This window comes from Phyllostomus hastatus, unplaced genomic scaffold (genome assembly GCF_019186645.2).
Source record: "Phyllostomus hastatus isolate PE091 unplaced genomic scaffold, TTU_PhHast_1.1 phas_contig_113, whole genome shotgun sequence".
In the NCBI taxonomy this organism is placed as follows: domain Eukaryota; kingdom Metazoa; phylum Chordata; class Mammalia; order Chiroptera; family Phyllostomidae; genus Phyllostomus; species Phyllostomus hastatus.
This window is the reverse complement of record NW_025333530.1, coordinates 8071589-8098955: the sequence shown is the minus strand read 5'-3', so window position 1 is coordinate 8098955 and position 27367 is coordinate 8071589. Positions and strand designations below refer to the sequence as shown.

At 37.4% G+C, this 27367-nt stretch overlaps 1 protein-coding gene across 2 annotated transcripts; it reads left to right on the top strand.

Moving 5' to 3' along the window:
- On the top strand, positions 1-26922 carry IL18 (interleukin 18). Of its 2 annotated transcripts, XM_045840216.1 has the most exons (7): positions 9-129; positions 6902-6957; positions 7296-7382; positions 8187-8198; positions 18001-18135; positions 20080-20213; positions 23683-26922. In XM_045840216.1, the coding sequence occupies exons 3-7, from the start codon at positions 7304-7306 to the stop codon at positions 23902-23904; spliced, it is 582 nt and encodes a 193-aa protein (XP_045696172.1). In that variant the 5' UTR covers positions 9-129; positions 6902-6957; positions 7296-7303; the 3' UTR covers positions 23905-26922. The 2 variants fall into 2 exon arrangements, with proteins under 2 accessions (XP_045696164.1, XP_045696172.1); XM_045840208.1 differs by lacking the exon at positions 6902-6957 and having other exon boundaries at positions 1-129.
- Positions 26923-27367: the final 445 nt, after the last annotated feature.

Below are 27367 nucleotides of genomic sequence, written 5' to 3'. Positions count from 1 at the left end.
GAGCTGTCTGCATTCCTGCTTCGGACGCTGAAGGGCTGTCACCTTCCCCTGTCTCCACAGCCTCAGAAAAAGAAAAGAGACCTCAACCTTTCCACATCACTTTTTCTTCTAGGAAACTATTGAGCACAGGTAAGAAATATCATTGCTCTTTATTTGGAAACCAAAGCATGGTGATTAGAGGTAAACAAGCTAGAAAAGCGACTGAGAGAAATTTAAGTCGTCTGACATCACTATGATAGGCAATCAAGTCAGAGTAGAAACTTGTTCTCTCTTTTAGCCAACTTTGGAGAACACCATTTTAGAGCAAATATTCTCAAACTTTTTTCTCATGACTTCTTTACATATCTAAAAATTATTGAAGACCTTGAAAAATTTTTGTTTCTCTAGGTTATTTACTCTATTACTGTCACTTACTATTTGAAATTAGAACTGAGAAATTTTAATAATAGCGACCTATTATTTATTTTAAAAATAATAATAAGTACATCATATGTTAAAATAAATTACATTTTAATTATAGATCCACAAAAAAACCTGTGAAGGGTGACATTGCTTTTTATTTTCACAAATCTTTTTAATGTCTGGCTTAATAGAAGATAGCTGCATTCTCATCTGCATCTGATTCAGTCTATGTAATATCACACAGAATGCAGCCTCTGGTAAACTCCAGTGTGTACCCATGAGAGAATGAGAATGAAAGAGACAGATTACATCTTAAAATTACTATGACAATAGCTTTGACTTTGTGAACTCCCTGAGTACTACTGCTTTGGAATGATAAAATAAATAAGCTTTTCTTTAAAGGGAGTCTCAACTCTGAATCACTTACTTTAAAAACAAACAAAAATTTGCCAAAGGTTGATAATTTTAGTGTAATCTGCATCATCACCTTAGTCTCGGCTACAGTTGGGTAATATTACTGCATTCCCCAGGAGAATCTCACAATAAGAAGGGGGCTGTATCTGTTTTGAAGTATGAATAACAAAAATTAGAACACTCTTAAAGTCCTCTTTTCCTTTTGCCTATGTCTAGCTATTTCAAGTTCTATTAAATCTTCCTTTAAAATTTCTTTTTAATTCTGATTTATTCATATAATACCTATATGAATACTATGAATTCTTACTTAAATTTCTACATGAATTCTTATAGTAGTTTCATAACATGTCTCTAATTTATTCCATATAGCACTGTCAGCTCAGTGACCTGCTTTCTAATTGCTGATGAGATTAAATTCAAATGCTTCTACATGACTTGCAAAGCTCTCCATAATATAACCCCACCCTTCCTTGTGTTCACAGCAGGTAGCAGGATTGCTTCGATACAATAAAAAATATGGCCCCACTCAGTACCCCCCCAACACCACATCGTTGTTTTTGTTACCCCATAAATGTGTTTAAACTTTGAGCATTCTTTAAGATTAAATTTAATTTTCCTTTCAAACAAGGCCATTTCAATTATTTCAGTTCTGTTTTGGCTTTTTGTTTTTAGTCTATATTTGGCAGTTAATTATGTATCTTTTATTATTCATGATTTATCTAAGTATTTACCTAGATTTCTACCCACACCTCCACCACACCACACTCACACACATACATAAATAAGATGACAAATTTTTCTAGGACAAAATAATTTACAGAACTTAAAAGTTGGGTTTTGAATCTTATTCAAGCTGACTACATATCTGATTTCAGGGAATTAGGTAATGTGGTTCCTCATTTAATTCCATATTATTCCACAGAATTGGAATTCCGCAGCAAGGTTAAACATAATTACAGTTGCTTTTCAAGTTCAAGGCATTCTTACTTTTGACCTACTAGCATGGTTTTAAACTCCTACTAGCTTAACAATGGCGGTTATATAATAAATATTCAATAAATATATGTTGTTTTAGAATTATGAGGAAGTAGTTACTAGGGCATTTGCCACAAATAAATGGTTGTTTCCTTGCAATCTTATCTAGAATCTAGAATTAAAGAATGCTTGTGCTGGAAAGGACCTTAAAGATTGACTATTCAACTCTCTGCTTATCCAAATAAGAAGATTGACACCCTCAGAATTAAATGACTGGCACCAGATAAGTTTGGAACACATGTGGCCTAATTTTCATCATGATTTTCTACCATCCATTAACCTCTAGGTAGTTTCCAAGGCTTGAATAACATAACTTGTTGCTGTCGTTGTTGTTGTTTCAAAGAACTAATTATCCCTGCATATTCTTAGGAGGATCTTTCTGAGGTGGTTTATAACTCTTTAAAAAAAGAGTCAATAACCTTAGTATCTTACATGAAATACTTTTAAGCATTTTTATCCAATGGAAACTATAATTTTTAAAGATTAGAGTTGAGAAAGCAAAGGAATACAGATGAGAAAGGAAAAGGAAAACTGGAGGAAGGAAGTGGAAGGGGACATAATACTTGTAATCATAGGTGTATTAAGATTTAACAAAAAGAGTGGTAGCCTGGCTGGCGTAGTTCAGTGGATTGAGCGCAGGCTGCGAACCAAAGTGTCACAGGTTCGATTCCCAGTCAGGGTACATGCCTGGGTTGCAGGCCATGACCTCCAGCAACCGCACATTGATGTTTCTCTCTGTCTCTCTTTCTCCCTCCCCTCCCTCTCTAAAAAATAAATAAATAAAATCTTTAAAAAAAAGATTTAACAAAAAGAGTGGTAAGAGATGAAGGAATTCAAAATCAACACATCCAGTAAAGAGAAATTACCGGGGAAAAAAAGAAGAGGAAGAATATTAGGGAAATTATTCTATTTTTTAATATGTTTTCAGACTTACCCCCTTTTTCTTTTTCTCATTGGCTTTAAGATGGAAAGTTTTAAGACAGAAAAAAACTCTACTAGCCCTTTATACATTGTTGTCATGATGACTACTGTGTACAAGTTCTTTTCAGGTGTTGAAGATTTTTTTTAAAGGACAAATTGTCTTAAAGAAATTCACTTTAAAGCTGGGCAGAACTACTTGTCATCAAAACAATCTTAATTCACTGTAAAATCTATTTCAGAAGACTGAGTGGGGAGAGTTGAGGGAGGTAGGTACCGAGAATGATTAACTAGAAATGTAGGAGTCAGGGAGGTTTTCCTAGAGATGTTTGAGCTGGGATTTAAAGGATGAAGGAGGGCTTGGCGGGCAGTTAGTAGGGAAAGTTCCAGTCTTGGGTGGTGGGGGGCGGGGCGCGGCGGGGCAGGAATAACTGGCAACAATTATATAGTGGGGGAGAGTCTGGATGCAAGAAAAGTGAGGAGTATTAAAGTGGAAGATGCATAAGTGATGAGAGCTTCATTTAAAACAGTGCTGGTGGAGATGGAGAGGTTATACCAAATTATAAAGACATTTCTGAGCTATAATCTACAGTATTTATGAGGCAGAGAAAAGGTTAGTCAAAAAAGTCAAGAAGGGCTTCCAGGTTTCAGTTTTGAACAAGTCATTTGGACATGTTTGGGAAAGTAATTTATTAGTACAATATATCTTACAGTTGGACTGAATCTGGAGCTGGAAATTGGCATTTACAAGTTATGCACCTCGCAGTAACTACCACCTTCTCTCTTTACTTTATCGCCAAACTTCCTAAAAGAATAGTTTGTATTTACTGTCTATACTTTTTCCCCACCCCATACTGTCCTAGATCTTTGTCAACCAGCCTTTTGCTACCTCTGCTTTCCCCAAATTTTTCTGCAGACACCAAAACTTCCTAATTGTCAAGTTCAATGAACAAGTTTAAGCTTGTATCTAAGTTTGGGGTCTGCGGTATCTGATTTCAAGCAGCCCCCTCCCTGATGCTCCTTTCTCCCCTGACTTCTCTGACATTTCTCTCTTAGTTTTATAAAACTGAGCCAATTATTTTCCACTCCAGTCTCTCTGTCATTCCCTCTTTCTTTAATGATGTAACACTCAACCGATTGCTCAAGTGAGAAACTTTGAAGTCATCCTGTTTCTCCTTCTTCCATTTGACCCACTGCCAATCAGTTAAAAAATCCCGCTGTCTAATCTCTTTTGAAACCATCCCCTCCCTTTCATCCCCCCAGCAACCACCTTAGTGTATATAGCCTCATCAACTCTCACCGTAACTGCTTTGGTTTGTTTGTCTTAACTGTTAAAATTGCTTCTAAGGTTGTTTTCTAGCCTTTGTCCAGTTTTCCTCCATCAAATCTATTTTCTACATTGCTGCCAGATTATTGACTTTTTAAAACATAAATTTGACCACATTTTTCTCCTACTTAAAGTAAGGCAGTATTTTCAGAAAAAAATTGCAAACTCTTTAACCTAATTAAGCAGGATAATCTGACTCTTCTTTACAAGTTTTGTCAAACCAAATTTCATTGCAAGTTGCTTTTTATGTAACTTGAATTAGGCAGAATCAAACAAATGTAATATAAAAATAATAGTCTCACTTTAAGGCGAATTAGTGATGCAAATTAGTTTATCTAAAATGGCATGATTTCACAGTGGTAAGCCAAGTGAGCTGTGCACTGTGACACTACTGCTACATGGAAGTGTCTCTTCTGCCTGGTAGAATGGGCTGCTGCCATGTCAGTATTATGTGATCAAGGCTACTCTTCAAATATCTCAGAAATTCTTGAGACATACAGGTATTGTGCTGTTAATTTTTTAACATTCACAACTATTATAATTTTAAATGTTTTTATATCTGAAAATGATGTTATCAAAGTGCTAAGGGGTATTGTTACTGCTTGTGCTGAAAAACAAAGAAATCAAGTGGTACGAAATTTAGGTGCAAGTAAACAATATTAAGAAGACCAAAGCATCATGATGATTGCTGTGTAGAGAGAACACTCTGCAAGATATTAGTAAAAATGCCAAGAAAGTTCAAAAAAGAAAGAAAGAAAACACTTTGGTTGTATATTTATGGACTCCAATGATATCTTCTCACAAACTTTTATATTTATTCCCAAGAAAAAGTTAATTTTGAACTATGGTAAGATGTTCAGAAACACATTCTTTCTGTAAAATCTGACTGCATTTGCTTTAATTATGGTAAAAATAGTGAGGCTCCAAACGAGCCATGTTCTCTCAGCCTCCTAGCTTCTGCTTACATTGTTCTCTCCTCGTGGAATGCCCGCCCCCCACACATACACCCACACCCCGCCTTGAAAATGCCTGCCTCTCTTTCAAGGCAGTACAATCATCTTTTCCTCAAAGAAGCCTTCTTCAACACCACCAGGCAGAGAGGATCTCTTGTAAAGCCAATGGTTACAACATTTATTATACTATTTTGTATACTATTGATTATATACTTATCTCTCTCACTAAACTCTGAGTAATTGGAGGGTAAGAACTAAGTCTCCTGCATATGTGTTTTGTCAGCTTTCTAGCCCCATGCCTGATATGTAGTGGATACTCAACAGTGAATAGATGAATGAATTCAAATATTGTGTATTATTATTATTATTTTTAAGGTAATTTTGTCCTCTAAATCCATTTACTCTTTGACTAACTAAATACTGTAGTAAACACTATTAATTTTATCCAATTCTTACACATACTACTTAGTACTTTTCAGATAAATTACTTTCATAAAATATGTGTGCACTACATATTAAAGTTTATAGAGAAGACTGCCCTAGACATTATTTCCCCAGCTTTATACATATATGTTTGTATATTATATATCTACAATTTAATAACTATCCACATTTGTATGAGTGTAAGCAACTGCACCTAGATATAACTGTTAAATAGCCACCAACTAACAAGTATTATGGGTCAGCTTAATTTAGACTAAGTTTTTGAAACTGGGTTTTAATTTCCTGATCCCTCTGCCACATATATTTGGCCTTAGCAGTCTATGCTAGAAAAATTTGAGTCAGTTGTCTACCTATGAGCATAAACTTATAAATACCCCTGTGTACATCAACGACAATTGTGACTCAACCACCTTTGGAACCCCAACCATAACTGCTCTCAGGGATGCAAGGTACTCCTGAGCTCTAGAATAGGGCTTCCTAATCATTCCTGTGGCATAGACCCCCAGGGCAATCTGATAGTCTGTGGGCCACTTCTCAGATCAGGTTTTTACCTTCATAAAATTAAATACCTAGGAATATAAAGGAAACTCATTATGTTAAAATAGCACTGTCAAAAAATTTTTAACAAATTTTGGTATAGTACATATGTGCCTTTTTAGTAATACATTAAATAACAAGATCTATTGGTGAGACTAATAACTTCCGTATATTTCTAAGGAGGAATGAGTTTAAACCATGTATTTCAAGATCTCTGCAACCATTACAACATAATAGGAAATCTGTATTTCTACTAGTAACAGTTACTACTATTATAATAACACTGTGGTTTGTTTCCTATAACATAATGAAAGGGACTGTTAAACTTTAATTAGAAGAAAATAAATATAGAGTGGGGCAAAAGTAGGTTTACAGTTGTGATGACATGAAATGCAGTTTATTCTTGTATTATTTAATTACTGTATTATTTTCCATATCAACAACTGTAAACCTACTTTTGCTCTACCCATATGTAATTTTTTTCCCAGCCAATTTCACAAATTTCCTAGATTTAGAAACCTTGTTCCATAGGCAAAGGTCTAAAAGGTCTCACTCCAGTCGTCATATTGGAGTGAGGTGGGTAGGCTGGGGCAGAAGAGAAAAGCAAAAAGAAGAATTTTTGACATTTTTCAAATCCTATATTATTTGATTTTTTAACAGAAATATTACATTTATGTATTGCTTGTATAAAAGGCATAATATCCAGATTCCAGTAAAAAAAACTGCTGCTGCCCAAGGAGAAAGAGTGCCCTCAGATGCCAGAGCCCTTTGGCCTCCTTCTACTTGCCGCCACTCCCAGGTGGAAGCACCATTTTTACCATCATCTCACCTTTAGCACTTTGGTAACCAACCTTTGCTTTGTCACACACAGGAACCCACTGGTTGTAAGACAGATAGAACCAATCTGCAGTTAAAGGACAGGATTAGGTATGTTTCTGGTATATTGATAATATATTCAGTTCAATAATAGGGCAATAATTCAGTTCAATAATGGGCCACTTATCCACCCTTCGTAACATTGTTTAATGAGAAAATGCTTTCTAGATTCCAAATATCTGATGGTGTGCAAGAGAACATTTGAACACGTGTATTGATAAGATAAAGACTCCCATCATTTATTAAATGTCCAGAGTGTTCATCAGCATACTGGGTGATAGACTGACTTGTGAGTTTGGAGGTAGTATAAGGCAGTAGGGAGAAAAAATCCCTTTTGTGTAAGAGGAACAATCACTATCTTTTAACAGATGACTCTTTGCTTTCATCAGGAATAGAGATGGCTGCTGAACCAGTAGAAGACAATTGCATCAACTTTGTGGAAATGAAATTTATTGACAACACACTTTACTTTGTAGGTAAGTCCAAAGCAATAGGCCAAATACAGAGTTCAGATAAATGTATTCAGCTAGAAAAAATGTTGTGAGATGAACTATTAAGTGACTCCTTACTGTCATCAAATTCTACTCTAATGCTAATGATATTCTTGTCTGAAAAAAAAAGGTATTGGACTTCTGGAAATGAACCATAATATACCAAAGGCCCCAGCACCTTGTCCTACCACATGACCTGGCACTTTCATTAGCAGTAGCCCACTTACAAGGTGGCAGCAAGCATATATCACGTAAATTCCACAAAACTGGGTACATTCAGAGAATACAATTTCCCAAAGCAAAGTGGCAAACTATATAAGAGACACCTTAAATCTAGAGCTCTGTGAGTTAGATATACCATGTAATGTAAATATATTTGACAAATACAAACAGATTTTTATGATTAGTCTTTCACAGGCTATTTGGCTTCATTTGAAAGCTTCAAAGAAAATCCTGAGACAACCTTCCATTGAAGCAATAAATTGCAGAGTGAAATCTATCACTTTATAAAATTTCTTTTTAGCTACAGATTTTTATTTATAAACCCCAGATTTAGGTTTCATATCTAACTTACCAGAGAATACACTAAGTCTAACGAGCTTCATTTTATGGGACATTATGGATGATTATATAATATTTCTGATGAGGCCACCAACAAAGGCCATCACCAGTAAGACAGGAGTTAAAGATTGGGGAGTGGCAGAAAAGAGTAACAAAAGGTAGGGTGAGAGGAGATTCTGAGTTCAAATAAGAAATTAACATTTTGTTTCTCTTTTTTTTTCCCTTTAGCCGAAGATGATGGTAAAGTATAAATTCATTTCTCTTTCTTTGCAAAAGTAAAAGTAGCTACCTGAGTAAGCATCCCACAGGCACATCCATATCACCATTCTCAGCTGCAAGAAACTGGTACCAATCTATTTGAGAAGCTAATCTTCCCTCAAAGGAATGTGGAGCCAATAGCACAGCCTTGGAATAAAGCTGACCATAAAGGATACAAAAAAGAACCTCTAGCAAAATTGCTTCTTTAGCCCTGACCAGTGTGGCTCAGTTGGTTGGGTGTCAGCCTGCAAAGTGAAAGGTTGCCCGTTCAGTTCCTGATCAGGGCACATGCCTGGGTTGTGGGTTCCATCCCTGGTCAGGGCATGTGCGAGATGGAACTGATGTTTCTCTCCCACATCAATGTTTCTCTCCCTCTGTTTCTCCCTCCCATCACTGCTCTCTAAAAATGAATAAATAAAATCTTTTTAAAAATTGCTTCTCTACACATTAGCAAATTCTCCAGTTCTTAGAATCCACGAAGCGGATGTTGCTTGTTATATAGATTTTGAGGTTAGCAAGACGTCATGGATTCTCTAGAGTACATAGGAAGAGGGGTTAAAACATGAGAACTGTAGGCCAAAATCAAGAACATCTTCAATCCTCTCTCTCAAAAACGCTTTGGGAAGAAGCCTGGGAGGATCCCAGGGAAATAAAATTTTCAAAGTTGAGAAAGTAGGGAAAGTTGGAGCAAGCAAGAACTATGAGTTTGAATCATTAAGTCTTCTTAAGAGGTGGATGTACCCAGCCCTTGTCCTTTGGACATTCAGGAAGGATCTAAGCCACATCTAGCCTGCCATCCACTAACACACAGATGGCAAACACAAGGCCCATGGGCTGAATCTGGTCCTCCACCTTGTTTTATCTGGCCTGGCACCTTGTTTCTATGTGGCAACAGCACTGAGCTCTTGCTTAACTGTTAAGAAGTAGATACATTTGTACAGCCCTAAAAGTACATTCGGCCCTTTGAAGGCAACTTCGAGGCTGATGTGGCCCCCGGTGAAAATGAGTTTGACACCCCTGCTCTAACAGATGCCCAGATTCTTAAAGGTCATTAGTTTCTCACACTTTGCCTTAAAAATAACCCTTCTTTATTTTAAGGTGATTCTCACTGGCCTAGAAATAGAAAAGAGTAACTTTTTAAAAAATAGTATTCATGTTTTTTTGGTCCAGCTTTATTGAGATATAATGACATGTAACTCTTCATGTTTCTTAAAGATGGCCCTACTCTCCATTTATTAATTCAGTATATACAGGGTGGGGTTTACAGTTGTTCATATGGAAAATAATATAATAATTAACCAATAATAATATAAGAATAAACTCTGTTTCATGTACTCTCAACTGTAAACCTACTTTTGCCCCACCCTGTACTGGCATTTACCTCTCAGGCATTGTTCCCCTCTGTGAGCATACAGTTGTAAGCAAAACACATTTCCCATAGGGAAGCAGGCACTTAAGGGAGGCAATTGGAATGTGGTAAGTTAAGGCTCAGATGCTGGGGGAGCATGTGGAAGGGGCACCTACTTCAGTCCAGTAGATTCTGGGAGGGCACTTTAAAAGAGGGATATATTTGAAGAGTGAGTAGGAGTTAGCCAAGAGAGAATATTCTGGGCAGAGAGAAAACCACATGCAAAGGTCAAGATATGAAAGAAAGCATGGCATGTATGAGGAATCAAAGGTATTTCAGGCCCTGAGTGGTTTGGCTTGGTTGATTGGAGCATTGTCCCACAGACCAAAAAGGTTGGGGGTGTGATTCCTGATCGGGCACATGCCTAGGTTGTGGGTTTGTCCCTCCATACGCGAGGTAGCTGATGATGTTTCTCTCCCTTTTTCTCTCCCTCCCTCCCTGTCACTAAAAATCAGTGGACATGTCCTCTGTTAAGGACAAAAAATTAATACTTCAGAAAGGGAGTAGGGAGTAAGAAAATGATGAGAGAATTATTTATAGGATGCAGATCAAAAAGGTACTCTCATTCTAAGATTGGAATTTGAATCTTATCTTTGGGTAATGGGGGTTCATTAAGCACAATATGCATCATCTAGAATACAGATTGGTTTGCCGCAAGAAAGAGATCCAAAAATATAGTGGCTGAGTAAGAAAATATTTCTCTCAAATACAAGCCCAAGCAGGCAGTGCAAGATTAGTACAGTTGAATGCAGCCAGATGTTGTTGGGACCTAAAATTTCTTTTGTCTTGTTATTCCATTATGCCCTAGTTGTTTGACTCACATACCTGAAAATCATTACTACACTTCTTGGGTCCACATCCTAGCTAGCAAGAAAGGGCTCAAAATAAGAGGAAGACAGCATCCAGGGTGACTATGAATGTGGCCCAAAACAAAATCGTAAATTACACACAGACCTTTTTTTTTGCTCATCAGTTTTCGTTAGTGTTTGTGTATTTAATGTGTGGCCCAAGGCAACTCTTCTTTCAGTGTGGCCCAGAGATGCCAAAAGTTTGGACACCCCATAGAAGTCATACACAGAAATTCTACTCATATTCCATGGATTAGAAGTTTAGCCACACCATCTGAAAAGAAATTTGGGAAATAGGATCTTTATTCTGGATGACCATGTGACTCATTAAAATTCAGAGATAGTCATATATCTGAATTTTAACTTTAATGAAAAATTCCTTCTGTCTTCAATACAAAGACCTGATGTGGGGCCCTGTGGCTCAGTAGGTCAAGCTCCTGAAAAGCAAAAGGTCACCAACTCAATCTCCAGTCAGGGCACATGCCTGGGTTGTGGGTTTCGATCCCTGGTCAGGGGACATGCAACAGGCAACCAATTGATGTTTCTCACATCAGTGTTTCTCTCACTCTCTTTCTCCCTCCCTTCCTCTCTCTGTAGGAATAGGTAAATAAAAATTTTTTTTTAAATTGATGTGGGGACAGAAAAGGGGGATGCCAATTAAGAAGCTATTGTAGTCCCTATAAGAAATTGTGGGAACATGAATTAAGGTAGGCAAAACTGGGTGCCAATAAAGAGATGTGAATGGATTTTAGAAATACTTGGGAGAATCCGAGTATTTTGGTGTTGGACTTGCAAGGGGATAGAGAAAAAGATGATGCCTATATTTTCTCACTTAGGTGATTTGTACCATTCAGTGAAATAGGTAACACAAGAAGAAGAGCAGGGTAAAGTGTGCAGAGCAAAAAGGAAGATCGATGATGAATTTAGTTTTGTATCTTGTCTTAGGGACACCCTAGAGGAAATGTACAGTAGACTCTTGGACATAATGGTCCTGAGCTCAGTATGAAAAGTTGGGCTGGAGATACAGCTATAAGAGGATTATGTATAGAAATAACATCTGAAGCTATAGGAATAAAAAGACAAATCAGAGGAAATGTGTAGACTGAGAAAGTAAAAGCCAAGGGATAACTCAGAGGAATACGTATGTTTGAGGATGCAGTAGAAAGAGAAGCTAATAAATAAAAGAGAGCAACTTAGGAGGAAGAAGAATAATGAAAAGAATGCCACCAAATCCCAGGAGAGATATTCAAGTTGGATGCACAGATAATAGGCACTGTGTTGAATTTTGCAGCCTTAAAAATCAAGGGTACAAAAACAAATATTTCATTTAGCAACAAGGAATTTGTTGGTTTTGGTGAAAGAAGTTTGGTGGAAATGGAGGCAAAGACAGATTGCAATGAGTAGAAGAGTGAATGAAAAGTAAGGAAATTATACAGTTTTGCCAGAAGCTCCATTATTAAAAGGAGAAACAAGGCTAGGACCAAGTAGGATATGATTGATGGAGGAGGCTGTTTTTTGTCATATATTTTATTGATTATGCTATCACAGTTGTCCCATTTCCCCCCCTTCATTCCCCTCCACCCTGCACACCCTCTCCCACCCATGTTTCCCCCCTTCAGTTCATGTCCATGTGTCGTAAGTTCTTTAGCTTCCACATTTCCCATACTATTATTGCCTTCCCCCTGTCTCTTTTCTACCTACCATCTATGTTACTTATTCTCCATACTTTTACCCCCTCTCTCCTCCTCCCACTCCCCTGTTGCTAACCTTCCAGGTGATCTCCATTTCTGTGATTCTGTTCCTGTTCTAGTTGTTTGCTTAGTTTTTGTTTTTGTTTTAAATGTGGTTGTTAATAATTGTGAGTTTGCTGTCATTTTACTATACATGTTTTTTATCTTCTTTTTCTTAGATAAGTCCCTCTAACATTCCATATAATAAGGGCTTGGTGATGATGAACTCCTTGAACTTGACCTTATCTGAGAAGCACTTTATCTGCCCTTCCATTCTAAATGAAAGCTTTGCTGGATAGAGCAATCTTGGATGCAGGTCCTTGCCTTTCATGACTTGGAATACTTCTTCCCAGCCCCTTCTTGCCTGCAAGATCTCTTTTGAGAAATCAGCTCACAGTCTGATGGGAACTCCTTTGTAAGTGACTGTCTCCTTATCTCTTGCTGCTTCTAGGATTCTCTCCTTCATTTTTATCTTGGCTAATGTAATTATGATGTGCCTTGGTGTGTTCCTCCTTGGGCCCACCTTCTTTGGGACTCTCTGAGCGTCCTGGACTTCCTGGAAGTCTATTTCCTTTGCCAGATTGGGGAAGTTCTCCTTTACTATTTGTTCAAATAACTTTTCCACTTGTTGCTCTTCCTCTTCCCCTTCTGGTACCCCTATAATTCAGATGTTGGGAGGTTTAAAGATGTCCTGGAGGTTCCTAAGCCTCTTCTCATTCTTCTGAATTCTTGTTTCTTCCTTCTTTTCCATTTTGTTGTTTCCTTCTTCCTTCTGGTCCACTCTATTGATTTGAATCCCAGTTTTCTTCCCATCACTATTGGTTCCCTGTGCATTTTCCTTCATTTCACTTAGTGTAGCCTCCATTTTTTTCATCTAATTTGCAACCAAATTTGACCAATCTATGAGTATCCTGATCACCAGTACTTTGAACTGCACATCTGATAGGTTGGCTATCTCTTGGTTGCTTAGTTGAATTTGCTCTGGAACTTTGATCTGTTCTTCCACTTGGGCCATGTTTTGTTTTGTTTTGTTTTTCTCATCATGCCTATTATATGAGGGGCGGAGCCTTAGGTGTTCACCAGGGCAGGGCAACCCAGTCACTGAGTTGTGACATTGCATGTTTGCGGGGGGGGGCGTCCATAGGGAACAATGGCGCTTGCTCTGCTCTCTGTCAGCTTTCGGTCCCTTCCACCACTTCCCCCAAACAAACTGGGCCTTTCTGGTGCTGATTCTCATGTGGGTTGTCTTGCGTATGTTCTAGGACCCTGTGGGTCTCTCCAATGATCTCTCCTGTGAGGCTGGGAGCCTCTCCCTGTGCCTCAACCCCCACAGGTGTTTTCAATCAGTGTCTGGAGGCTCTATTTCCTGGAGCTGGGCCCCTGGGTTGTGTGGTCTGTGTCACTGCCCAATTTTGCCTGGTTTATCTGCACGCAAATGTGGCCTGGACAGTCAGGCACCTTGTGCGCAGTGCCTCACTTCACAGTCACTGCCTTGCTGGGTCTGCCAGCCTTCTGTGCACCTGGGGTCTGCCCACTGCAGTCTAGTGCCCAGGATGCCTTACATGCCCGGTGCCACTGTTTTTTGTGCCTCAACCCCTCCCCACCCAGCTGCCTAACTCTGCCCCTCCTACCGGTCTGGATGAATGTGTTTATTTTAACTCTTTGATTGTCCGACTTCCATACAGTTCAATTTTCTGTCAGATCTGGTTGTTATTTTGTTTCTAAATTGTTGCTGACCTTATTTTGGTTGTGTGAGGAGGCACAGTGTGTCTATCTACACCTCCATCTTGGCTGGAAGTGATGGAGGAATTTTAAATCTCAAAATGAAAGGAGCTTTGTGTTTTTCTGATTATAAAAATAGTGTGTTATATTAATAATTGAGGTGATAACAATAAGAACATAAAGAAAAATAAAAACACGAAAATAACTTAGAAATAATCATTACTACCATTTTGATGTAATATTTCTATACTATAAATATATATGTGGGCAAAAGTAGGTTTACAGTAGTGAGCACATAAAACACAGAGCTTATTTTTTTATTATTGTTTATTAACTAGTGCACTATTTATTTGTACCACAACTATAACCTACTTTTGCCCACCCCTGTGTGTGTATGTAATGCTATACCTAAACTTCTTTTTCTAGTTTAATACACATGGACATCCTTCCATGGCAATGAATAATTACAGTTCATTAAATTTATGATACTCCATAGTAAGAGCATAACAAAATGTATTTGCTGAACCCCAATTTGTGGACATTTAAATTGTCCACATGTTATAACCCCAATTGTGGACATGTTAAATTGTTGTTATTAACAGTGGTCCCATAAGCATTCTTGTAGAGAAATATTTACATGTTTTCTGATTGCTTCTTTATTTTTTAAATTATATTTTATTGATTATGGTATTACAGTTGTCCCAATTTGTCTTCCTTTGTCCCCCTCCACCCAGCAGCCCCACTCCCTCAGGCAATCCCCACACCATTGTTCATGTCCACAGGTCATGAGTATTAATTCTCTGGCTACTCCATCTTCTATACTCTACTTAACATCCCTGCGGCTATTCTGTAAGTACCTATTTGTCCTTCTTAATCCCTTCACCTCTTCACCCATTCTCCCATACCTCCTTCCCATCCAGCAACCATCAAAATTCTCTCCATATCCACGATTCTGTCTGTTTGCTTAGTTTGTTTTTAGATTCAGTTGTTGATAGATATGTATTTATTGCCATTTTATTGTTCATAGTTTTGATTTTCTTTTTCTTAAATAAGTCCCTTTACCCTTTCACATAATAGTGGTTTGGTGATGATAAACTCCTTTAGTTTTTTTCTAGTCAGGGAAGCTCTTTATTTGTCCTTCAATTCTAAATGATAGCTTTGCTGGGTAGAGTAATCTTGGCTGTAGGTCTCTGCTTTTCATAACTTTGAATATTTCTTACCAGTCCCTTCCAGCCTGCAAAGTTTCTTTTGAGAAATCAGATGACAGTCTTATCAGAACTACCCTGTAGGTGAATAACTGATTTTCTCTTGTTGCTTTTAAGATTCTCTCTTTATCTTTAACCTTTGGCATTTTAAGTATGATGTGTCTTAGAGTAGGCCTCTTTGCATCCATCTTGTTTGGGATTCTCTGTGCTTCCTGGACTTGTATGTCTATGTCCTTTACCAAATTAGGGAAGTTTATTTTTTCAAATACAGTTCCAATTTCTTTCTCTGTCTCTTCTCCTTCTGGCACCCCTATGATGTGAATGTTGGACCTCTTGAAGTTGTCCCAGAGGTTGCTTACACCATCCTCATTTTTTTTTAGATTCTTTTTTCTGCCTGTGGTTCTGATTGGTTGTTTTTTGCTTCCTTATGTTCCAAATCATTGATTTGGTTCTTGACTTCATTCATTCTACTGTTGTTTTCCTGTAAATTATTCTTTATTTCAATTAGCATATCCTTCATTTCTGACTGGATCTTCTTTCTGCTGTTGAAGTCCTCACTAAGTTCCTTGAGCATCCTTATAACCAGTATTTTGAATTCTGCATCTGGTAAATTGTTTATCGCTGTTTTTTCTTAGTTCTTTTTCTGGAGTTTTGACCTGTTCTTTCATTTGAGCCATGTTTGTTTGTCTCCTCATTTCGGCAGCCTCCCTGTGTTTGTTTCTATGTATTAGATACAGCTGCTATGACTCCCTGTTTGGTAGTGTGGACTAATGTAGTAGATGTCCTGTAGGGTCCAGTAGCACAGCTTCCCCTATAACTCAAGCTGTGTACTTGAAGTGCACCCTTTGTGGCTGAGTACACCCTCCTCTTGTAGCTGAGACTTGATTGCTGTTGGCAGGTCAATGGGAGAGATCTATCCAGGTTAGTCAGCTGCAAGGACTGTCTGTGACCATTGACCACCAACCTCTGCCCTCTGTGGAAGATCAACTATGCATGGGTAGGGTGGTGGTTTTTGAAAATGGTCTGTAGCTGTTCATTGGGTATGCAGACTCTGGGGTTTCCCAGGTGGTACAGGCCAATGTCAGCCCCACCTGTGTTCTACCTGGAGCGACCCTTCATGAGCCATAAAGCAATCTTAGATGGCTACTACTTGTGCTGCACTTGAAGATTCCTAGGCAAAGCAAAGTTGTGAATCTAGGCTAGCTGCTGCTAGAGCCAGGACTGGAACCACTTAGCTGTTGCTTGCTTGCTTGATAGGGTTTAGGAAGTTGTGAAGCATTAACCTAGACTAGCCATTTATGTGGAAAAGTCACGGTTAACAGTTAGGGTGGGCCTATAAATTGGGTGGGATAGAGTCTCAGGGGTTCTCTAGGCAGGACAAACAGTGTTAGCTAGGTTGATGGAGTCTCAGATATGGTACCTGCCTGCCAGCTCTGTGGCTCTGTTGAGGGAAGGCTCAGAAAAGTGACAATGGCCTCTGCCTCCCTTTCTGTCTGGGAGAAATTCTCCCCCATTTCTGCTTTGACGCCAGACACTTCAGTTCCTCCCTCTATGCTACTGGTGCCTTTCTAGCTGCTAGCCTGGGGGTGCTGGATCTCAGAGGGAGTGCATCTGTATAAGTCCATGTGTGGGTTCTTTAAGGGAAACTGCTTAGGGCTTTGTCTTCCACTGACTCAATCCCTGATGGTTTTTGCAGCCAGAAGTTGTGGGAACTTATCTTCCTGGCACTGGATAACTGTATTGTGGGATGTCGGTTGGGGCTAGGACCCCTCACTCCCAAGATATCCCTCCCTAATTTTTATCTACCATATGTGGATGTGGGACCAGCCTGTTCCATGACTCTGTCCCTTCTACCAGACTGGACGGATGTGGTTTCTTTAATTCCATAGTTGTTAGACTTTAATTCAACTCAATTTCTGGACAGTCTGAGTGATGGTTGTTCTGTATTTTAGTTGTTTTGATGTGGTTGTGTGAGGCAGTGAGCCATGATTACATATGCCACCATCTTGATGAGAAGTCCTTTCTGATTCTTTCTTTAGGAAAAAAATCAAGAAAATAGAATTTCTGGGTTGATGGAGAAGAGGGAATGATTAGTAAATCAAGATTTCCAGAGAAGCTCCATCAGAGCACAGATAGGGTTAGCCTTGAATACCAGAAGGGACACCTTTTCTACATTCTCTCTTGGGACAAGAGGGGTAATAGAAATAACTGGTGGTGCCACACTTAAATTTGTAAGTAGCATAGCAGGAAATCACTTACTGAAAGTGAAAACAAAGGTGATGATGTCAAGATTCTGAGGAGAGTAAGGAGGTTTTGAAATTATAGCTATGACCTATGGAAGAGGGCTGAACTATATAAAAAAAAGTATTGACAATTAATATGTTTGTATGGCACCAGTTTGTGCAATGGTATAACTGTTTACTCAGCAGCCAGGTTTGGAGTTTTATGGTAGAAAGACAAATGAACAAATGAGTTCAGGACTGGAAGACTGGCAAAAGTGTAGGTAATATGATGAACAATAAGGTCCAGACTGAATGGAGAATGAAGGGAAGACAGGATAGTTAGATAGGGAGGAAATGCCTTTTTAGAATAAGGAGGATTCAGTTAAGTGTAGGAAAGTATAAAACAACTAGGAGAGGAGATTTTGATCAGAAAGCAGAATATTTGAATTTAAAATTTCAGAGGTAGAATAGTTCTGGGTGATAACAAGAAACTGGTGTACCCTTAGAAGTGGGTTAAAAGACATTGTGAAACTTAGCTGCTTCTGTAGCAGAAAATTGTTATTAGTAGTTATTGAAAACTGAAATACATAATATGCCTATTTATAAATTTTTTTAAAGTCTTTTTAATGAGATTTAATGTTTATTCTAGAAAACCTGGAATCAGATTACTTTGGCAAGCTCGAATCTAGATTGTCAATCATACGAAACATAAACAACCAAGTTCTCTTCATTTCGCCACAAGACCACCCTGTGTTTGAAGATATGACTGATGCTGACTGTGAAGGTATTTTTTAAAAATATGTTTACAGCCCAGCTGGTGTATCTCAGTTAATTGACAGTGGGACTGGGAACCAAAGGGTCACAGGTTCGTTTCTCAGTAGGGGCACATGCCTGAGTTGCAGGCCTGGTCCCCAGTAGGCGCACGCAACAGGCAACCACACACTGATGTTTCTCTCCCTCTCTTTTCTCTTAATTCCCCTCTCTAAAAACAAATAAACAAAATCTTTTAAAAAATATATGTTTACAAACACAGAAACGACAAGCTACTTCTTATTCCATTTTACTGCTTATATTTTTCTATTACAAGCTTACACCTGAAATGAAAAGTCATAGCAGTAGTAATAATTTCACTTACAAGAAACTTTGTAGGGATACAAATGTTTTAGTTGGGATGAAAAAATTGATACAATAAAGATATTGCCAGGAGTTGGGAGGAGGACAAAGGAAGTAAAGGGAATCAAATTTGTGATGACAAAAGGAAACTACGTTTCAGATGATGGGCACATAATAGACTATACAGATGTTGTATTATCAAACTGTACATCTGAAATTTATATAATGTGATTAACTAATGAAACCCCAATAAGTTTAATTTTTAAAATATTTTAAAAGATATTGCTAGGGGTCATGCTACTCTGGGCCTACATTTGGATCACCAATTCCTTCATTTCAATTGCATTAACTGTATAAGATCTCCATAGAGTTGGATCCTTAACACCTGCTGGTTATAGCTGAAATAGCTAATAGCATTTTCAAAACTCAGAATTAAAAACAAATACACAAGCATTTCAAATAAATCTGTCTTATGCCATAAATTTAGAGTGCCTTAGAAAATGAGTAAGTTTGCTTTCCAAGGTATGAATTCAAATACCAGAGTTTAGGCAGAGTTGAAACAGTGACTGTGTACTTTTTTTTTAAGATTTTATTTATTCATTTTTAGAGAGGGAAGGGAGGGAGAAAGAGAGAGAAAGAGAGAAACACCAATGTGCGGTTGCTGGGGGCTGTGGCCTGCAACCCAGGCAGGTGCCTTGACTGGGAATCAAACCTGCGATGCTTTGGTTCGCAGCCCACGCTCAATCCACTGAGCTACACCAGCCAGGGCAAAACAAGGTTTTGTTTTGTTTGTTTTGTTAGGACTTTATTTATTTATTTTTAGACAGAGGGAAAGGGAGAGAGAAAGGGAGGAAGAAACATCAATGTGTGGTTGCATTTCATGCACCCCCAACTGGGGACCTGGCCTGCAACCCAGGCATGTGCCCTGGCTAGGAAATGAACCTGTGACCCTTTGGTTCACAGGCCAGTGCTCGATCCACTGAGCCACACCAGCCAGGGTGGTGAATGTGTACTCTTGAAAAATACTTAGCATATTGTTCTCCAGGTCCATCCATACTAAGTGAAATAAGCCATTCAGAGAAAGACAAATACCACATGATTTTACTCATAGTAGAATCTAATAAACAAACTGAACTAACAAGCAAAATGGAGACAGACTCATAGACAGAGATCAGGGTGACAGCTAAGGGGGTGGGGGAGGGCAGTGGCTGGAAGGATTGAGCAAACAGGAAAAAGGACTCATGGACATCGACAAGAGTGTGGTAATTTCAGGGTCAGGGGGTGTAAGGGGACCAAATGGTAATAAAAAATAAAAAATCCTAAATGTTTACCTTAACAGACAGATTTTTATGATTCTGTTTAAAAGTTAAAGACAATCTTTTAGAATTCAAAATGTCTCTTAAGCACTCAATTTGCTGCTTTTGTGTTGTAATGCACATTTGAGTGTGTTTTAAAGAATATGTGAGCAGCTGTATGCAGTCTCAGCTAACTGGCTGAATCTCAGTGTGGGATTAGTAATGGGTCTACTAAGGATTATCCCTTGGCTAATTTTCATAAATATTGATTTGCAAAAGTTCTTATAACTAGTGTTCTCATTTCTTAATGTTTATTGCAGATAATGCACCCCGAACGGAAATTATCATATCTATGTATAAAGACAGCCTTACTCGAGGCATGGCAGTAACAATCTCTGTGAGGTGCAATAAAATGTTTACTCTCTCCTGTGAGAACAAAAGTATTGCCTTTAAGGTAAGACTGAGCTTAAATTTGTTTTAGTCATATTTATGTGAAAAATTAGAAAACCTAAATATCCTCAATTCAACTTTTTGTCTAGAACAAGAATGGCAAGAAGCCAAGAACATTAAAATAGTTACTAAAAATTATCCAGCTCTCTGATCCGTTGTAACATCAGGCTTTTTCTAAGTCTGCCATACGGAAGAAGTATAACTGTGGTTTCATAACCTGTCTCTTCTGAATAATCATTCTATAATAAATAATAATATTGAAGACATATATGAATTATTATATTTAAGAATTGCATACTTTTCCCAAATAAGTTTTTTCAACAAAATGAAACTAATTATCTTTCTGTAAACCCTCTATATACTCTGTGAATTATGATGATAATATTTTAACCCTTAATTTTTTGTTCTTGCTTCTCAGCTGCATCCTTCAGCTTTCAGTTGATGTATGTTATTTTTAATGTAAATCTAAGTGAATAAAATTAACAAGATTAGCTGTAAAAGCAATAGCATAATGTATCTTAAAGCCATGTATAAACTGTTTCTAGTCATTGCTTTTTCTTCCTCTATGCTCTTTTTTTTGTCTCTTGAAGAGTTCCCAAGTGGGGATTTACTGGTAAAATACTGCTGTGGGAACTGAAGGTTAGAGTATGGCCTTAGTAGACATGCCAAGGGGCAAGTTGGGAGGGAGGAAAAAGCCAATCTAAAATATAATCCAAGAAAAATCAGTATGTGTGCCACAAATACAGCCTCCAAACAAATCCTTTAGCCATCACCTTCCAACCAGAGTGCTACCCTTTTGGGTCCTGACAAGCAGGAAGCTTAGTTATCATAATGGCTTTCCAGGCCTGGAGATGGACGGGCAGGGTGGAGAGGATTAAGCATGTTCTTCCTTAGCAACAAAATCAGAAGGGAAGGAAGGGGATAGCCAAACTCAAACCATGTGGGGTAAAGGAAAACTAATTCAGCTGCAGAGACAGATTCAGAGTCTGGGATAAGCCTGAACTCTAAGTGCATTATTACTGAGAGAGCCTGGGGAGTGTTAAAAAAAGATGGAAATAATGCTACTATATACCTATAGTAGGTACTGGGGTAAATCCAGGTTTGGGAGAGCCTGAAGCTTACACAGTTTGGGCATGCCTTTTAGAGAAAGAGAATGTAAAATTACCAAAGAAATAAAGTTGACAATTTATTTAGAATAAGAAATGAAGGGGCTTTAGAAGAGACCTGTGCATGTTGGGGTAGAGGGGGATGCTCTGGCATTTAAGTTTCATTAGCTTCATAGCAAATCTGCTTCTGAAAGGAACTCAGTAAATATTAGTTGGAGGAAGGGATGGAGGGTGAGAGAGGAAGGAAAGGAAGGAGGGAGAGAGGGAATGAAAAGAGCTAGTTTTAGTTCATGCTCTTTAATTCATTTTCCCCCTACTAATAAGGATCTTAGCAGTGATTATAAATATAGACTAAATTCTACTAGATAATAAAACACAACTGGCTGCCATTATGTGCTCATCTTTCTGTGCTGGTTACTAGCTATTAAGTCCTAGTGCTTATGGTTACCCCTGTTTGCTCTGGGTAAGAACCTTCATGACACCAGCAGAGATTTCTTCAATAAGTTACTGTTAGTGTCTATTTCTTGTATATGTCTCCAGGCATGGTCTGGATTCTCTCAAACTTGCTAATGCACTTGGGAGAGGGGAAAAAAAACCAAACCAGATATTAGGTCAAGCTTAACTTTCTCTGGGTTGATATTCAATCCCTCCTGATGTAAACAATCCCATAGGCCCTTGGAGCACTCGAGTTTCATTACACAAGAGTGTTTCCACATTCATTTACTGTACACCTTCCCTATGATGGCTAAGAATAAGCAACACCAAAACCAAGGAAAGCTACTGTCCCGGGATTTCCTTGACCCTGTTCTGAAATGTGTATCCATGCCCCCACTTTCAACTACAACTTTTCATGCTAAGTTTGAACTAAGGTTTAGCTCCCTCTAACATTTCTAGAGATTCTGAAGTTTTGGCTAAGGACTATTTCCTACTTGTACATTCGAGTAGGTTAGTACCAAATTGGCTCCCCAGCTTAAGATCTCTTCCTAAATTCTGGGATACAATAGAGAGCTGCAGAAATATACATCTGTGGGACAACTATTTTATATTGTTATCAGTATACTCACACTTATTGATAAAGAACAAAGTTTAAGAGTTATGGCTATAAATTCCCTAACTGACTGAGAAGTTTGGAAGTACCCAAACTTCTTTCAGGTATTGTAGGAGGAAGCTGGAATGCTATTAATATTTTGGATCTGGAGGTTTCTCCATCAGTCTTTAGTTAGGATCATGAGAATTTTTGCTACTGTGGGGTCAAAATTAAGTTCAAATGTCTGCTGATTCCAGAATTAACATGGAAAGAATCTTGGATGGTCCTTGGACTTTCTAGTCCCTCTTGAAAAATAGGTATGATACAATAAAAAAAAAAAGTGTAAGCAATACTGTCAGTTAGGTGACCAGCAGGATTATAGTTTCAAATGATCTAGCTAATCTTGAGAAAACCCTATTCTGTGTCTGAAAGATATAAGAATCAGAATTTAACCTTGCCCTAGCCAAGTAGCTCAATTGGTGAGAGCGTTGTTCTGATATGTCAAGGTTGTGGGTTTGATCCCTGTTCATGGGATGTAGAAGAATCAACCAATGAATGTGTAAATAAGTGGAACAACAAATCGATGTTTCTCTGTCTCCCTCTCTCCTCCTTCCTCTTCCTTGCCCTCAAATCAATACAAAAAAAAATAAGTAAGAATTTGGCCTTTCAGGGCAGAGCCCAGCCAAAGACTACTTTCAGAATAGAAATTCAGGACTACTGTGGAAATGGAGTACTTGGCAGGGAAAAGTCAAAGGCTGCTGACTAAGCCACTATGGCAAGGTTATATAGGATTCAAGGACTTAGCCCTAGAACAGCTGTAGTGGGTCTATTTACAGTAAGTTTCAGTTCTAGCCTCCAATGAAGGAAGGAAGCACCTAAGATTCCTGTCATTTCTGCCTCTCTCACAGTTAGCTCACAAACTACAGCTAGACTAGGCCTATGGGTGGAGGTTATGAGTGTCTTTAGTTCTGAATGGCTGGAAAAGACAGGAACTGACATTAGCCCAGAAAGGTTGTGGTCTTTGCTAAAACTGACTCTATCTTCAGCAGATAGGAACGTCACTCAATGGAAGAAGAGAGAAGGAACTGTATGATTAATAAATAGGAAAAACTATAGACCTAGACCAGAACGTGCATTTCATGGTAGGAAAAGCCAAATGGACAAAGATAATAGGAGATTAGGAATTAAGAGGGAGAGATTGGTATTTTTATATTCAGAGATGTTTATCTTAATTCATGATCATGCAAACTTCTTTAGTTCTATGCAGTAATACACTTTAAAATAAACTGCACATATTCTAATTGTTCACATCCTAAAAAATTAATATATTTTCTCTATAGGAAATGATTCCTCCTGATAGTATCAATGATGAAGGAAGTGACATCATATTCTTTATGAGAAGCGTTCCAGGACATCACAATAAGATAAAATTTGAGTCTTCATTATACGAAGGACACTTTCTAGCTTGTAAAAAGGAGAATGATCTTTTCAAACTCATTTTGAAAGAAAAGGACAAATATGGGGATGAATCTGTAATATTCACTGTTCAAAGCAAGAACTAGGTATTAAAATTGCATAGCTTGAACTTCCTGAGTTTTTGTGGTTGAGAAAGTTTGTAAGAGTTTGAACCTATAATTGTAGTGATGAAATAAAATGTATAGTGGTCTCAAAAGATATTACTAAGAAATTAATAATAAGCTTTCACAAAATTGAATTGACTCCCCCTTATCTGGATGAATAAAATATTTGCATAATGTAAAAAAGAATGCATAGTTTGAAAACACATTCTACATTGTTAATTGGAACACAGATCATACTCAATGGAAGTGTTTTGAATCTTTTGGGTTATGTTGAAAGATATTGATATTTGAATTTTTAATTGTTAAGAATATCATTAAAGCCATTAAGATTTTGCCCTGGCTGGGTGATTCAGTTTGATAGGGTGTCACCCCATACACCAAAAGCTTGTAGGTTTGATCCCCATTTGGGGTGTATATGGAAGGCAAATGATCGATGTTTCTCTCTTACATGGATGTTTCTTCTTTCTCCCTTTCTCTCTCACTAAAATCAATAAACTTATCCTTGGATCAGGACTAAAAAATATGTACCATCCAGATTTTATAAAGAGACCATTTCAGCTGACTAATTTCTGTCAAAGTCAGGATATCTTTAAAATTCAGATTGATCCTGAATCTAGCAACATATAAAAAGGATTATACATTCTGAGCAAGTGGCATTCAATCCAGGAATGCAAATGCTTTAATATTCTAAAATCAATTAATATAATATATCATATTAATAAAGAATAAAAACCATACAATCATCTCAGTAGATGTAGAAAAGCCTCTGACAAAAGTCAATTCATAGCAAAAATTCTCAACAAACTTGAAAAAGAAGAGAACTTTCTCAATGTGATAAAGGGCATCTGTGAAAAACTTACCACTAACATCATACTTAACAGTGAAAAAATAATGCGAGAATGTCAGCTCTTGCAACTTCTACTCAATGTACTGGAAGTTCTAGCCAGTATAATCATAAGAAAAGGAAAAGACACCTAGATTAGAAAAAGAGAAGTAAAACTGTTCTTATGTGAAGACAACATGATTATTTATGTAGAAGATCAGAATACACACATGTGTGTACATGCACACAGACCCCTATTAAAACTGAAGAAGCTCAGTGAGGTTGCAGGAAACAAGACTAATATATGGAAATAAATTGTATGTCTACATATGAGAATGTACAATTAATTCCATTCATAAGAGTACTAAGAGATATAAATATAAATTCAGCAAAAGAAGTGTAAAACTTATATAATAAAGTTTTCAGAACATTGTTGAGGGAAATTTAATATGATCTAAATAAGTGGAGAGACATTCCACATTCATTGATTGGAAGACTCAGTATTGTTAAGATGATAGTGCTCCCCAAATTGATGTATGGATTCAACTCAATCTCTGTCCAAGTTCCAGCCGGATTTTTTGCAGAAATTGATAAATTGTACCTGAAATGTAGATGGCAATCAAAAAGACAGAATAGCAAAAACTTTTTAAAAAAGAACAAAGTTGGAAAACTTTCATTTCCTAATCTTAAAATTTAATGTAAGTTCTCAGAACTTTCTGGTACTGACATAAGCATAAACAGATCAATGGAACAGATTTCTGAGTTCAGAAATAAATCCTTATATTTATGGCCAGTTGATTTTTGACAAAGACTTTTGACGAAGATAGAAAGGAGGGTTTTCAACAAATGGTGCTAGGACAATTGGATATCCACATTCCAAAAATATGAACACAGAACTTTACCTAACACTATATAAAAATTAATTCAAAATGGATCAGAGACACTAATGTAAACTAAAGCTATTAAACTTTAAGAATAAAACAGGAGAAAATGTCAAGACCTTGGGTTAGGCAAGGTTTTTTTAGGTCCAACAAAGAAGTTAGGTCCATAAAAGAAAAAACTGATAAACTGGACTTAATCAAAATGAAAACTTAGGGAGTGAAACTGGGCAAAGGGTACATAGGATCTATCTTTGCAACTTCCTGTGAATCCTTAATTATTTCAAAATTAAAAATTGTTTAGAAACAACTTTACATTCTAAAGACATCATTAAGAAAAGAAAAAGATAAGACACAGACTAGAGAAAATATTTGTCATCATATATATGGCAAGAAAAAAATTGTATCCAGGATATACAAAAAAGTCTTACAACTGAATAAGAGGACAATTCAGTTTTTAAATGTGCAAAAGATTTGAAGAGACATATTTCAAAAAGACATAGAAATGGTTCATAAGCACATGAAAAGATGAACATCATTAGTTCTTGGAGAAATATAAATTAAAACCACAATGAATTACCACTTCCTAGCCACCAGGATGTTTATGATCATAAAGACAGACAATAACAAGATAACAAGTAGCAAAAATGTTAAGAAACAGGAATTCTCATACATTACTGATGGGAATGTGAAAAGTACAACTCCTTTGGGAAAGATTTTCAGTTTCTTACAAAGTTGAATACAAATTTTTCACATGAGCCAGCAATTCCATTCCTACATATCTATTCAAGAGAAATAAACCATGTTCCCACAAAAACTCATACAATAATGTTCATATCAGCATTATTCTTAATAGCCAAAAAGTGGAAAGAGCCCAAATACCCATCAGTTGGTGAAGAGATAAACAAAATATGGTATATCCATAATGAAATACCAATACTAATAAAAAAAAGTGTAAAATACAGATACTTGCTACAATGTGAATGAACTTTAAAAAGATGCTAAATGAAAGAAACCAAACAGAAAAGATTACATATTACATGATTCTATTTGTACAAAATGTCCAGAAAAGGAAAATCTACAGAGAAGTGAATTCATGTTTGCCAGGGTTCTGGTGGGAAGGGGGATGAATTGTAAACAGACATGAAAGATCTTGGAGAGAAGAAAATGCTCTAAAACTGGATATGGTGATGGTTGAACAACTAGGTAAATTTACTAAAAATCATTAAATGGTACACTTAAAATGGGTAAACTTACAATATATAAATTATGCCTTAATAAAGTTATTTTAAAAACAAACGAGTCAGTTTGATCAACTTTTTATATTAACTTTTATTGTTTTTCCCTGCTATAAAATTAAGACATATCCATCACAAAAATTTTAGAAAATACAAAGGGAACTGTTAAAAAACAAAATTCAACTGAGTAAATTTGAGTATCTAATAGGCTTTACTCAGTGATTCATGAATCAGGTAGCATCCCATCTGCCAAGTAGGAGCTCTGAGAAGCTATACAAAATCGGAGGCTCCTATAGACAGGAGCGGGCAGAAAAAAAGAGAGCAGATTACCTCACCTTTCTTTGGGTCTGTCAGGTGGATGACCTCAGTACTGCTGACCAGGAAATTCCAAATGAACTGGGAGATGCTAGAACTGCTGTTCAGGTGTTGTCTTGGTTTGGTGACATGGGCTTAGCACAAGTGACTCCATTTGAGACCATTCTCTCTCTTTCTTAACAGAACAAAAG

Bases quoted from the DNA above. Each gene is read 5' to 3' on its own strand.
- IL18 (XM_045840208.1), top strand. From the start codon at position 7,304: ATGGCTGCTGAACCAGTAGAAGACAATTGCATCAACTTTGTGGAAATG. The intron at 18,136-20,079 runs GTATTTTTTAAA...TGTTTATTGCAG, and splicing joins GACTGATGCTGACTGTGAAG to ATAATGCACCCCGAACGGAA. The intron at 20,214-23,682 runs GTAAGACTGAGC...TTTTCTCTATAG, and splicing joins ACAAAAGTATTGCCTTTAAG to GAAATGATTCCTCCTGATAG.